The 13,897-nt window shown below is 40.2% G+C and overlaps 1 protein-coding gene across 1 annotated transcript in view; it reads right to left on the reverse strand.

Moving 5' to 3' along the window:
• Window positions 1-332: 332 nt before the first annotated feature.
• Window positions 333-13,897, reverse strand: part of baiap3 (BAI1 associated protein 3) — a 46,805-nt gene continuing 33,240 nt past the window's right edge. The window contains exons 22-34 of the mRNA XM_034089638.2: window positions 13,769-13,892; window positions 12,397-12,537; window positions 12,150-12,245; window positions 11,666-11,881; window positions 9,233-9,301; window positions 9,053-9,132; window positions 8,285-8,393; window positions 7,813-7,884; window positions 7,633-7,716; window positions 7,207-7,327; window positions 7,008-7,131; window positions 6,732-6,937; window positions 333-6,541 (exon numbers count right to left, since the gene is read on the reverse strand). Coding sequence (XP_033945529.1) covers window positions 6,438-6,541; window positions 6,732-6,937; window positions 7,008-7,131; window positions 7,207-7,327; window positions 7,633-7,716; window positions 7,813-7,884; window positions 8,285-8,393; window positions 9,053-9,132; window positions 9,233-9,301; window positions 11,666-11,881; window positions 12,150-12,245; window positions 12,397-12,537; window positions 13,769-13,892 — 1,546 coding nt within the window. The 3' untranslated portion in view covers window positions 333-6,437. The remainder of the gene's footprint in view (window positions 6,542-6,731; window positions 6,938-7,007; window positions 7,132-7,206; window positions 7,328-7,632; window positions 7,717-7,812; window positions 7,885-8,284; window positions 8,394-9,052; window positions 9,133-9,232; window positions 9,302-11,665; window positions 11,882-12,149; window positions 12,246-12,396; window positions 12,538-13,768; window positions 13,893-13,897) is intronic.

A 13,897-nucleotide genomic window follows, 5' to 3' on the forward strand; every position in this document is an offset into this window, starting at 1 on the left:
ACATAACAAACCTCCTGTTTCTCACTATTTGTGTGTGTCTTCCTCCAGGCAGCCTTTGGTAGTACAGGATGTGTTTGATCTTCTGCTGCACAGGAGAGGTAATATTAAAGGTCGAGGAGAGATGGAGACAGCACTGAAGGTCACAACACGGGGGATTGATCAGGCGGATGAAGAAATTGCAGGAAACATGAAGTCAGTGTCAGACAGTGGCCTTACCTGACACGAAAGTAACAACAGGTGCATGAATTACTCCAACAATTATTCAAATGTCTTTTCATGTGTCAGTAAAGGCACTAATTCCAATTGAAATACAATCTTTATTCAAGGTCATAGACATCTCCCAAAGGTATAATCCAGTAAACAGCAACACAGGCATTTACAATTCAAGGACAAATAATTCACTTGTACGATAACAAATTGAAGGCTTCTCAAAGATACGTTTCACCAGCTGCTGCCGGCAGACAACAAACCAAATACTCAATTCAACACATTTTTCTATTAGTATCTTAAAGAAAATAGGACGATGATAGCACTAGCGCTCATGAAACTAAATTGTGATGGTATTCTGTTCATTCACAGTCTGATATCATTTGCCTTTTTTTCTCTTTAAAACTCTCTGCAAACAAGTCTTTTATGAAATGCATGTTATATAGGAAATAAATACAATGGTAATACAACTGACTTCACTGGACATTTGAAGACTTCTGACCAGAATAAATCCCTTAACTCATCTAATACTGACCAAGTTGCCTGTTTAAGGCGACATAAGGGCGTTTACAATACTGTGACTGAACATTGACCATTGTATGTATTGGGAAAAGACACTGCTTTCCTCACAAATCATCTGGAAAAATTGAAAACTGAAGCCAGTTAGAAATATCTATATTACCTCTTAAAGTTTATTCAGACCGTATTATAAAGTTCATTATATATTTTAAGCTTTATCTGACAATATCATTGCTGTTTAGACTTAAAGTTCGGTTGAATTTTGTGTAAACATTTTGCCAGAATATCTGGTTTTAAAGGAATTCAGAGAAAATACACACACAATTAAGAATATTTCAGTCAATAGAGCCAATAACTATTTATATACTGAAGTCCTTCTGTGTTTGTGTAGAATAACAATACAGTATGTTGTTAACAAGATGGCAGGTGATATTAATATACTAACAATCGATAATAACAATTAGGGCTGGGCAATATATCAATATCATCTCAGTATCGTGATATGAGATTAGATTTCTTCTTATAGTTTTAAATATTGTAATAATATCGCATTTGTGTCTTTCAAGGTTTTAAAGGCTACATTATAGCAAGTCATTTTCTGAATTTACCAGACAACTCCGCTATTAATTGGATGTATCCACATTACTGATGATTATTCATCCACAAATGTCATTGTGTATATATTTTGTGGAAGCACCAATAGAAAACCCAAAAATACAGTCGCAGTCACATGATTTCATTGATTTTTTTCGACAGTATATCGCCCAGCCCTAGTTATGATTGCCAATACAAATTTTGCCTGCAACATCTTTAAAACCAAAACATATAATAGAAAGGCTAGTGCTGTTCAGATGTAGTGAAAGGATTCCTCGCTCCCGTAAAGTAAGGCAGGCTTCTGGATCACCTGAACAGTCCCTCCCTGTAATGCAGCACACTCTCCAGGCATAGATATGTTTTTTTTTTTGCGTGCTTCATCCTCACAACTCCACAGAGTAACGACAAAGCACTACACAAGCAGCTACTAGTAAGTTACATCACTACGAAAACGCTGTCGGTGAGAAAGTCTGTGTTTTTGGGTTCTTGCTACAAGTGTATTTCAGTGTTTCCTCACATCTATTAATATATTGTGATTCTGTTGTTGTGTTATTAAAAGTGCCACTTTAACCTGGCAACATCATTAACAACTCTCAAAGGCCGATTTGTGTATACTACTAAAATATTTTATAACAGAAGCTCAACATCATGATACCTGTTTCATTTGTTGGGTGTTTTGAGTAGGGTAAAGCAGTCTGCATTTTTCAAAATGCCAAGAAATGCCTTTTGTTAACACTTACTGACATTAAGGACCAGTTTCCTGGACAGGATTCAAACCTAAATGATGTCCCAAATAGATTCACTTTTAGTAGTTCTACAATTAACTGCACTGATTTCCTCAAGGAAGATTAAAGTTCCTCTAGGAGTAAAAGGCTTAAATGAAACCTTTTAGTTTAAAAGGTCAGATTCATTTTCAATCAGCAGAGACACTTCAAAATTCGAAGTGCTTTTTTTGGCGCCTATCTACCTTTGCCAGGGAGATTCGGTCCAGTCTGTTGTCAGATGGACTACAGAAAAACGAATTTCATAAAGCTTGGCGGAGGGGCTTAGAAAGAATTAACTATTTTGGAGCAGTTTTGAAATCACATGGCAGATACATGCATCGTTTTTCACTAATGGAAACTACTCTTGCTCAGATCCAAGCTCTCAGAATGCTCTTTCAGTTTAGTCTTTTTTTGCTTCCGATTCCTCCTCATTATGGGATTTTTGTAACCAGTGTCAGCTATCATGTGGCAGCACAGGTGATTAATATTTACCTTGTTAGTGAGAGGTGCGTGCCCATCACCAGAGGACTAACACAGCTGAGTCAAATTAAGCTCGTTAGTCCAGCAATTCTTTTTTAAAAAAAAATGTTGGGCCACCAGTGCCTTCATTATAGAGACAGATTTGAAAGAGGGAGACATGTTGGAATTTGATTATAGTAGTCTTTGCATTCAAGAAGTAAAACTCTTTATTTGACTTATTAATCCGTTATCTAGCCAGTAGGGTGCCATTGATATTAAAGATTTCCTTCTTCCAGGGAATAACCATTCTAGATTTAGATTTAATACTGGTTTAGCTCCAACCCTGTCCAGGAAACTGGGCCTATAGACCTATCATTTTAGCTTGCTAGGTCACACCGCTACTTGAGCAAAATCTAGCCTACTCTATATCAAGCAAAATGTGTGCTCGTTTTCGAGTGGTTTAGTAATGTTTCAATTGCATAACGATTCCTCTTTTCAAAAATATGAGATTTGGATTCAGGTTGTCCTTAATTTTTTTCTGCACAAATATTAAGACCCTAACCTTTCAGACACATAGCTTTGGAGGACTGGCGAGAGCTGGTGTTGAATTATATCTATCAGGCCAATAAGAGCTACTGAAGGCAGCAACATATTGCCTTATAATTTAGCCACTGCACAGGCTCCTTATGTGTCCACCTTCTCATTACCTCAAGAGATTAATCCCAACACTGAGACTCACATTCTGGTCATTGTGTAAAGCCTGTAATGAGCCTGCATCCATTTAAAAATATCCTTACAAAAGGCTTTACCATGTTTGATGGCTGTTCTTGAAACTTTCTGAACACTACATGAGCTCATTAGCTGTAATTAACTACCATCTGGCCACACACTGTGTACGTAGTCTTTCAACACAGTCTCACGGCATTTCGTGTTATAGTCACGAAATGAATCTATTGATTCGTGTTCACCAACACGATTTTGTCATTTTTTTCGTGTCACACAAAACGATTTTAACAGCAATGTAAATAATAACAAATTAGAAGGAAAAACTGGTAAAAAAATTACATATTTCAGTATTCTGACACAGAACGATTTTAGATGCAATGTATTTCTATTGGTAGTATGTTTAGTGCCTGCACCGAATAATAACAAATTAGAAGGAAAAAAAGATGACCAAAAATACAGATTTCAGTATTCTGAGGCTCTGAGGCTCATTTCTTTTCCTCGTCGACGGCAAAAAAACTCAGACATTATACAATTTAAAATAAAAGGGTAAGGCTTAGGGTAAGATATTGAGTAAGAAAATGTTTTTATGAACCACACAGCTTCTGGTATTCCAAGACCCGACCGGACAGAAAGACGTGGTGCAGGCACGAAACATACTACCAATAGAAATACATTGCTTTTAAAATCGTTCTGTGTGACACGAAACAAATGCGAAAATCGTGTTGGTGAACACGAATCAATAGATTCAATTAATTTCGTGACTATAACACGTGAGACTGGGTTGACTCTTTGGGGACGCCAGGGTGACTCCCCATAAATATGACACTTTGAAGTGTTCTGAATACAGTGTTGGGAAAGTTCACTTTCTACATGAACTAGTTCAGTTCAAAGTTCACACATTTTAAAATGAACTAGTTCAGTTCATAGTTCATAATTCAAAATGTTTAACTAAAGTTCATGGTTTCAAAAATGAACTATTTTATAGTTTATAGTTATTTTTTCAATACGTTGCTGCGAGCTATTATTTGTCTCCTGTACGAACGTAATGGGATTTGGGTGGTAGTGGATCTGTTTTGCCTCTCGCACATACCGTGAAAGGCTAGTCGTGTGGTTATTCTCAATGTGCCGTTTAAGGTTTGTTGTCGACGTCGTCGATGTACGGACTTGCTTTTTCAAACCGGGCGGACACAGTTTACAGGCAAACGTTTGATTTTCTCTTTTAAATGCTCATACGCCGACGCCGTAGAGTCTCACTCTGAGCGAGTGCTGCTGCAGCTGCTCTCGGCTTCGTCCATACTAATTCATTCATTCATTCAATGCTCGCCGGTTCCGCGGTTCCACATTGTTTGTTGTGAGGAGTCTGATATATTTAGTATATTTATATTTTAGTGCGACAGCCAGGGGTGACAGGCGCGTACGCGTCACAGGCAGCTTGCTGTTGCCAGATTGGGTGGTTTTCCGCATTATTTTGAAGCCTGTTTACGGTGTGTTTTAACTGGGTTTTCGGCTGAAAGGCATATGAAATCTGGCACACTTTTGAACGACGTTATAATACAGTGCTGAGAATGAACGCACTTTTGAACGCCGTTATACAGCGCTGAGAATGAACGCGTTCTCAATTACGTTCATCTAGCGGAAATACAGTACGTTCAGTTCACGTTCGCCCAAAATATGAACGCGTTCATGAACGATCGTTCATTGAACGCGTTCAGGTACATCACTGTCTGAATATAGCTAGTGCTCCCTGAAGGAGAACATAATAAAGATAATTCGAACTTGAAACCTTAAATACAACATTGAACTTGTTTGTAATGATTTTAAAGGAGCTAGCTGTAGACCTTTTTTGGAAGAAAATTGCTGCTTAATTTTCTTGCTAGGAGTTTAAACTAACAAGTTCAGTACTTCATGGTGATCCTGCAACACTTAATTAAGGTTCAGCCTCTTTCATATGGATTTGTAGTATATAAACTGCAAATTAGAAAACAAAGACTCAGATTGAATGAGGGTGTACACAACTAAGGTCCAGACACTAGTTTTTTTTTTTAATCCTCACTAAAAATACACTTCTTCTCCCTGGCCTTCTAGTCAGAGCGGAGTATGACACCTAAATATTCCCTGTGTTTTTGTTTTTTTATATTTCTGTTGTAAATTATTGTCTTTTATTGTGATTGTAGTAATGTGTTGTTATTACATGTACAGCACTTTGGCTCGACCAAAAAAAATAAATCGCTTTTAAATGTGCTATATAAATAAAACTTGGGATACCAGTTCTCTTAATGAACCTGATCATTGTTCAAAAGACAGATGAATTGGTTTCTGTCAATGTGCTGATTTGTACAATTTAGATTAGCGCAGTGTTGCGATCACACACATCGACAGCAAGACAAATCTAAGTTAAGATAATAGTTTTTTGGCCTCTTCACATACGATTATTTGTTTTGTCAGGAGCAATCTGAAAAGTGGAATACACTCGAGTGCCTGAGGGGACAGTTATGCCCCGTGCTGCTGGGCTCTCTGACCTTACAACACCAACTCTCACAAAGGGCAATCCCCCAAAGCTTTCATGTGTCTTAATGATTTCCCTCATGACAGAGATATCTTTATTCATAGCTGTTTCTTAGTAAGCCACAGTTTGATCGGGAACATCGATGTGACTTCAAGCTTTCACATCCTAAATAGGCTTTTATGCAATTGATCTTCACAATTTCCATGGAGGATTACAAGTCTCTATTAAACCCCCCTGCAACTAATGTGCATATCTGAGGTATAGATTTAAATACTATAGGATACATAAGCTACTCCCACAAAATAGTTCTGAAATGTTAAATCTATCATATCAAAGATCCTACGACAAGATAACGATTACCTCAATACAAAAAAATATAGACTAGTAACGTTTAGGATCAACTATCCATTGAATTCTAAAATATTGTTTAAGTGAGACAGCATAAGGTTGCACAGTGACAGGATGTTCATCTCCCAGTGAGAAAAACAGCGATAGGCTTCACTGATTCCCCTTTTTTTCTCTTTTCATTTTGGTATAATTACTGAACAAACGATGACATTGGAAAAAATTGTAAATATCGCAAACATCGTACCGGTACAAAAGCACATTGTCGCAAGACGTGGTCAGAAAACACCAACACAGGCAGCACTGGCTGACAGCTCTTACTCCTCCTCCATTGACTTCTCAATCTCCTTCAGCCTGCGGACAAACTCCTGAGCCTCCCTGTCTCCGATGCGAGCGTCCAGCATCCTCATGATTGGCTTTTCTGGAGGGGTAGAGCAAACAGATGAGAGTAATTCTGACAGCTGACACAAATATCTCTAGATTGAATGGCTTTTCATTTTGTATTGGAGAAGTAATTGGAAACCCATGGCCTACACCCTCTGGTCTCCCAAGTAGCCAATATAATGTTAGTGTAAAACAAAGAGCTTGATACATCCGGGAGCTATATGTACCGCTGGGTTTACTGCGAGACAGATGGAGAATGGCAGGCTGGACGCTCTTGCCGGCGGCTGAAGCGTTTGGTCTCCCCGGCCAGCAGAAGTCGCTGAGAGGAGCCACGGCTTCTCCGGCGAAATCGTTGGTGGAAAGCCAGTCGTAGTCCATCACGGTGAACGTCAAACAGGCACACCTGTGTCTGTACTGTTCCGGACTGACGTGACTGGAAGAGAAAACTCAAGTTAGGCTCAGGGCCAGTTAACCAATAGGGAGATAAAGAAAGGGAAACTCACAAGTAAAACAGTTCGTCGAATACTGGGTGCAGGGTCTTCAGTTTCACTTGCGTGCGCTGACTCTTGGCCATAGGGAACAGGTGGTGAGGACAGACCTCCACTATGACAAATGGGTCACTCAGACCTGAGGAAGATGAGAAACAAGTTAATGAAAACTACATTTTTAAGCAGCAACCTGTATTTGTATCTGACATTTTACCGTTAGCATCTAGTGCAATAATATCCGCAGCGTGCAGAATCTCCACCGTCAGTCTCTGCTCCGGAGCGTCATAGTAACACTTCACACTGATCCGACCAAAACGGGTATGTTTAAGTGTTTTCTGAAAGATTTTTGAACAAAGAGGATTATTAGAATCAGCACGCAAAGCTGAAGTGAAATTAGCTTATATTAAAATATATTGTGAACACATTTTAAGTTGCCAAAAGCAGAAATAAGCAGAAAGAATTATTCAAAGCATATCAGTCTACTTGTTGCACCGCCTGACAGCATCTCGTTTTTCGACAGTCCAGGAGAAGGGAGACTTTCAATCAGAGGTAAAACAAGGGAGGTTTTCTGTCCAATCAATACGCCCCTGTGCACCTTAGGGCTAAACTTAAAGTGTCAGTCTGGAAAGTGGAAACACACCTGTAGGGAAATCTTCTCCAGATAGTACTGTTCAATCAGCTCAAAGGAGGAACATTTATTCATCTTAAGCTCCTCATCCAGAGCCTAAAACAGCATGATAAAAACGGTAAAAGGATTAATAAACATTTAAGTTAGGGTATAAATCTGTATGGTATAAATGTTTAAAAAAATAGAGCCTACCTTGTATTCTCCACTCTTCATGTCGTCCATTGTAAGACCCTCTCCCTTGGCATGCATGAACTCCAACAGGGTCTAAATCATTCAATTGAAGAGAAATAAAATGTGTGAGCCAGGACTTATTGCGCATATATCTCTCTGATTTTTGATAGACATAGTTGCTCACACACACACCGCATAAAAACACAATACAACTCTAATCCTGTCGTGTAGCAAGCCATGCATTTTAATGCAAATCTGTCACGTCCACTGCCAGCTGCTTAATTTTGGCATTAGAATATACAATAGCTTCCACGTTGTCATTCATGAGGGAACTCACTTTACTGCTTAACAACAGACTTCATAAATATCTTATTTACATGTATGCTAATATTTGTACGATACAAAGCATAGAGAGCTTATTCAAAGATGGTGGTAACAGTAGTGATGAATGTCTGTTCAAAATAGCTATAAAAGAGCTTTGTGTATCACTGACCTCCACTGTGTACTGGAAGCGGTTGTAGAACTCCACCTGAATGCCTCTGTTTTCTGCCACCGCGTCCAGGATCATCCTCAGGAGGAGTTCCCACAGGCTTTGGAGAACTCTGAGGGGCATCAGACACAATGACTCTTATACACATGAGCGTTACTCAATACCACTCGAGAACTCTCATATAGCCTTATGTATATTTTCACAATTATTAATCGCAGCATCTTATTTGCTGAGCTGTCACAGTTTTCACTCTGGTTCTATTAAAAAAAACATAATCTTATTACAGAAGAGCACGGTTATTCATCTAGACATTAATAAAACATCTGTCTGAAGTTCCAAAAGTGCCAGTGTTGGGAATGCTGGCATTTGTCCTAGTTTGCAAGTGAAATGTATGTTGATTGCAGTGTTTTATTTATATGCAAAATGCATGTTGAAGTGGTGCACATTTGATGCTGGCTCTTCAAATCGTGCTTCAATCATAAAGTAAAAAATGACTATACCTGTGGTGCAATAGTGGCCCGAACAGTTTGTTTGCAGACCTGCTTTATATGTAACTGCTTTTTTTGAGTTTCAAAATGGTGTACTGAATGTTTTCTTGTGATTGTTTTATCAATAGCTGCGCATACACACATGATGTAAATGAGCTGGTAGGCAAAATGTGGCACATTTATAAGTCTAAGTCTCTCGAATGTATCTGCATTGTCCCCGTCAAACTGAACAATGAGTGAAGTCATATTCATAGTGAGGGAGCGAGAATATGAAAATCATTACCTAGTCAGATTCTCCTTTACAAGGTTTTCAGTGAGGATGACCATAGTGTCTTGTAAGTACTTCATAAGAGGGGACACAGCCTGAAAGAATGGCAGATTAACATACATTACATTTGTGATTGCCCTGCAATAATCACTGATACAAGAATGGATGCTGAAAGGAAGCAGTGCTAGCCCTTACGTCGTCATTGTTGATGGAGTCTGGTGATAGGCTGATGTGCTGGATATACCTCCGCAGCTCAGGCAGCATCTGCACACAAATATCCTCTCATACATGTGCATGCAGATGCATAGAGTATATAAAGATTTCCAAGAAGTTGACATGTAAAAACAAGGTGTCGTTTATTTCCCTCATGCTAAACAACCAAAAGCATAGTATGTCCTCTGCATCGCAGAACAACAGCAATGGATTGTAGAGGACTCATTTTAGCGGAAGCCAAATTGGATGGAAACTACATTTTGTCAATAAAAAAAAGTATATATCTTTTTTTTTTTTTAAATGTGTGCAACGTTTTTTTGAACACTTGTCAATGATAAGATAAGGTAAGATTAGAAATACTTTATTGATCACAATTTGGGAAATGTTTGTGTTGCAGCAGCAGAAAAAGACAAGGCATTGCACATTAGAGAAATTAAAAGACTAGAAATAAACAATCTTAAATGTAAACAAATAAATAAACAAATAAAAATAGCATTATAAAAGTAGAAAATATAGATGTTGCAATACAAATGTACAGTAAAAAATATAAAGCAGGATATTATATATACATGTACACTGAACAAAAATATAAACGCAACACTTTTGTTTTTGCTCCCATTTTTCATGAGATTAACTCAAAGATCTAAAACATTTTCTAGATATACAAAATAACCATTTCTCTCAAATATTGTTCACAAATCAGAAAAAATCTGTGATAGTGAGCACTTCTCCTTTGCCGAGATAATCCATCCCACCTCACAGGTGTGGCATATCAAGATGCTGATTAGACAGCATGATTATTGCACAGGTGTGCCTTAGGCTGGCCACAATAAAAGGCCACTCTGAAACGTGCAGTTTTGCTTTATTGGGGAGGTCTGGGGGGGTCCGAAAACCAGGCAGTATCTGGTGTGACCACCATTTGCCTCACGCAGTGCCACACATCTCCTTCGCATAGAGTTGATCAGGTTGTTGATTGTGGCCTGTGGAATGTTGGTCCACTCCTCTTCAATGGCTGTGCCAAGTTGCTGGATATTGGCAGGAACTGGAACACGCTGTCGTATACGCCGATCCAGAGCATCCCAAACATGCTCAATGGGTGACATGTCCGGTGAGTATGCTGGCCATGCAAGAACTGGGATGTTTTCAGCCTCCAGGAATTGTGTACAGATCCTTGCAACATGGGGCCGTGCATTATCATGCTGCAACATGAGGTGATGGTCGTGGATGAATGGCACAACAATGGGCCTCAGGATCTCGTCACGGTATCTCTGTGCATTCACAATGCCATCAATAAAATGCACCTGTGTTCGTCGTCCACAACATACGCCTGCCCATACCATAACCCCACCATCACCATGGGCCACTCGATTCACAACATTGACATCAGAAAACTGCTCACCCACACGACGCCACACACGCTGTCTGCCATCTGCCCTGAACAGTGAAAACCGGGATTGATCCGTGAAGAGATCACCTCTCCAACGTGCCAGACGCCATCGAATGTGAGCATTTGCCCACTCAAGTCGGTTACGACGATGAACCGGAGTCAGGTCGAGACCCCGATGAGGACGACGAGCATGCAGATGAGCTTCCCTGAGACGGTTTCTGACAGTTTGAGCAGAAATTCTTTGGTTATGCAAACCGATTGTTGCACCAGCTGTCCGAGTGGCTGGTCTCAGACGATCTTGGAGGTGAACATGCTGGATGTGGAGGTCCTGGGCTGGTGTGGTTACACTGGTCTGCGGTTGTGAGGCCGGTTGGATGTACTGCCAAATTCTCTGAAACGCCTTTGGAGACGGCTTATGGTAGAGAAATGAACATTCAATTCACGGGCAACAGCTCTGGTGGACATTCCTGCTGTCAGCATGCCAATTGCACACTCCCTCAAAACTTGCGACATCTGTGGCATTGTGCTGTGTGATAAAACTGAACATTTTAGAGTGGCCTTTTATTGTGGCCAGCCTAAGGCACACCTGTGCAATAATCATGCTGTCTAATCAGCATCTTGATATGCCACACCTGTGAGGTGGGATGGATTATCTCAGCAAAGGAGAAGTGCTCACGATCACAGATTTTTTCTGATTTGTGAACAATATTTGAGAGAAATGGTTATTTTGTGTATATAGAAAATGTTTTAGATCTTTGAGTTCATCTCATGAAAAATGGGAGCAAAAACAAAAGTGTTGCGTTTATATAATTGTTCAGTGTGTAAGGAATGGAATATTAAATATTAAATTGAATATAATGAGTCACTGCTCGTAGAAATCTCCCCGTTTTGAGTGGATTTACACGATTTTCATCTGCTGCGACCCATTGCTGTATTTGTTTACGGTATATTTTAACACTGTATTTGGTGCATGTGTGATACTATGGAGTAGTATTTGAAAGCAGTTGTACAGGTTTTGAGCTGCGCACCTTGTCTGTGAGCAGCGTGATGAGACGCTTGGCCTCCCTCTGCAGGTCCAGGTCCATGTTGAACAGCTGCCCATTGAGAGCCTTGTAGACCTGCTCCTTCCCCTCCACCCCACAGGACTCCTCCATGGCCCGCTCCACCCCCTGCCAGTCCAGGTCCCGGGGCAGGTGAGCCAGGAAGACCCGCACGTGCTCCGTGTTGTTCAGCGCTACGCAGAGCTAGCAGGAAAGCCGGGGGGAGCAGAAGAGGAGAAACAAAGGGTGGAGCCAGAGAAACAAAGTAGGAAAAGGAGCAGGGCTACAGAGAGTTGGAGGAATGGGGTGTGAGTGTAAATCATTGATGACGATAAGAAGCAACTGAGACTGAGTGTAAACACATCGGATCTCTGGATGAGCCTTTTGTGTTGCCAGGGAGAACAATCACTGACATTTACCTCCCACGTCACTGTGTGCCCTCCCCCCTCTTCTGTCTTATTAGAGGCGTTACCTGCATGGTGAAGCTCTTATAGTCTCGGCCCTGCTGGTTCCTCTCCACCTTGCGTGTCATCATCTCGGAGTAGCACACAGCCTCGCTGCAGAAATTCTTTGACGATAGAATACCAGTCGTGTTAATACAGTGAAATTCACAGTTTCCTGTTTGACTGCTTCATTAATCCTGTGAGTACGTTTGCGAGTCTGCTCAGTCATGTTTCTGTGTGTGCAGGATGAGCGTTAATACTGGAAGCTGTACTCACATCTGTCAAACGCGTGACGAAGATGAAGGCCCCCGCAGAGTCTGGCCAGGCCAGCTGGAGCCAGATCTGTCGTACCTGGCTGAAGCATGTGGCCACCTCCACCGCTGAGGAGCTGTGTTTGGCCTGCAGCAGCGGCTCGAGCTGCTCACACAACACACAAAGCACATCATTCATCGTGTGTGAATAGCACTTTGTGGACCACATCTCAAGATGATGTCCATTATTAATGTGCAACAAATTGTCTCACTAATACATTATTAAAAGCAGCTCTACAAACTTTTTTATTTAATTATTTTATGAATATATTTGCAAGCAGTTAGTTGTAATCTCATACATTATGATATATCTGTAGTAAGTATTAAACACATTTTAACCAGGGTATGATTTGAACACATGCACAAACTGTTAAAGGGGCCCTATTGTGCTTTTTGGGGTTATCCCTTTCCTGTAATGTGTTATATCGTTTTTTGCAAATCCCAAATTCCCTCCAGAGGGAGTTTCTCTTCCACACACAAAATGAGCATAAGAGGGCCCCTTTAATAAATACTTAAAACGCTTTGGTGTTTTGAAGAATTTGTCAGTAGTTTATTCCCCTGTATGAATTGTAAATAAAGGGCTAGGATTGGTAGTATCTACTTAGGGTGCAATAGCTTGCACAAGGACACTTTGACATGATACTGCAGGGGCTGGGATCGAACCACTCTACTTCGGAACGACTGATGACCGTTTAAGCCACAGCCACCTCCATAGATATCCATTACAACACACTTTGGGATTGCTTTAGTCACAACATCAAAATATTTAGAAACTATGGTAATCTATGCATTTCTTAAAAACAAACAAACCAAAACAATACAAATGATTACTCGTTATATAACCATATAGTATATATTTTAGATTCTGTATGCTCTATTAGATATATATAAATAATTACATACAATAACCTTAGAATGTGCCCTCATATCAGCTTACAACAGTGTTTCTCAAACTTTTTCATACCAAGGACCACTTAACCAATAAAAAAACACTCGCGGACCACCTAACTCCACAAATATAAAAAAACACATTGTTTTTCTAGAACAGATTACAAATCGCCTGAAAATGGTACAAACAAGTGGCAACATGTGTGATGAAGGTGTTCCGCTGGGCTAGTTCATGCAATTGAAAGTGAAACTTAACCTCGCTCCATTGCGGAGATATTCCCGCGAGGGTGCGGAAAACTTAAATATATTTATTTATTTCAAATATGAAATGTTACCAATATACTCACGGACCACTAGGGGTCGCTCACGGACCACCAGTGGTCCGCGGACCACACTTTGAGAAGCACTGGCTTACAACTAAATGATAGTGTATTTGGATGGTCTCTCACCTTGTCCATTTCTGCTGCTTTACGAATTCTGTCACAAGATCGGTCATGGACGATCTGCAGCCACTTATGAATGGAGGACTTGAACCAGTTATGAAAGCCTGTCAAGGCCAACATTTTAGCATCCCTGTA

This window comes from Pseudochaenichthys georgianus, chromosome 8, assembly GCF_902827115.2.
Source record: "Pseudochaenichthys georgianus chromosome 8, fPseGeo1.2, whole genome shotgun sequence".
Lineage (NCBI taxonomy): Eukaryota > Metazoa > Chordata > Actinopteri > Perciformes > Channichthyidae > Pseudochaenichthys > Pseudochaenichthys georgianus.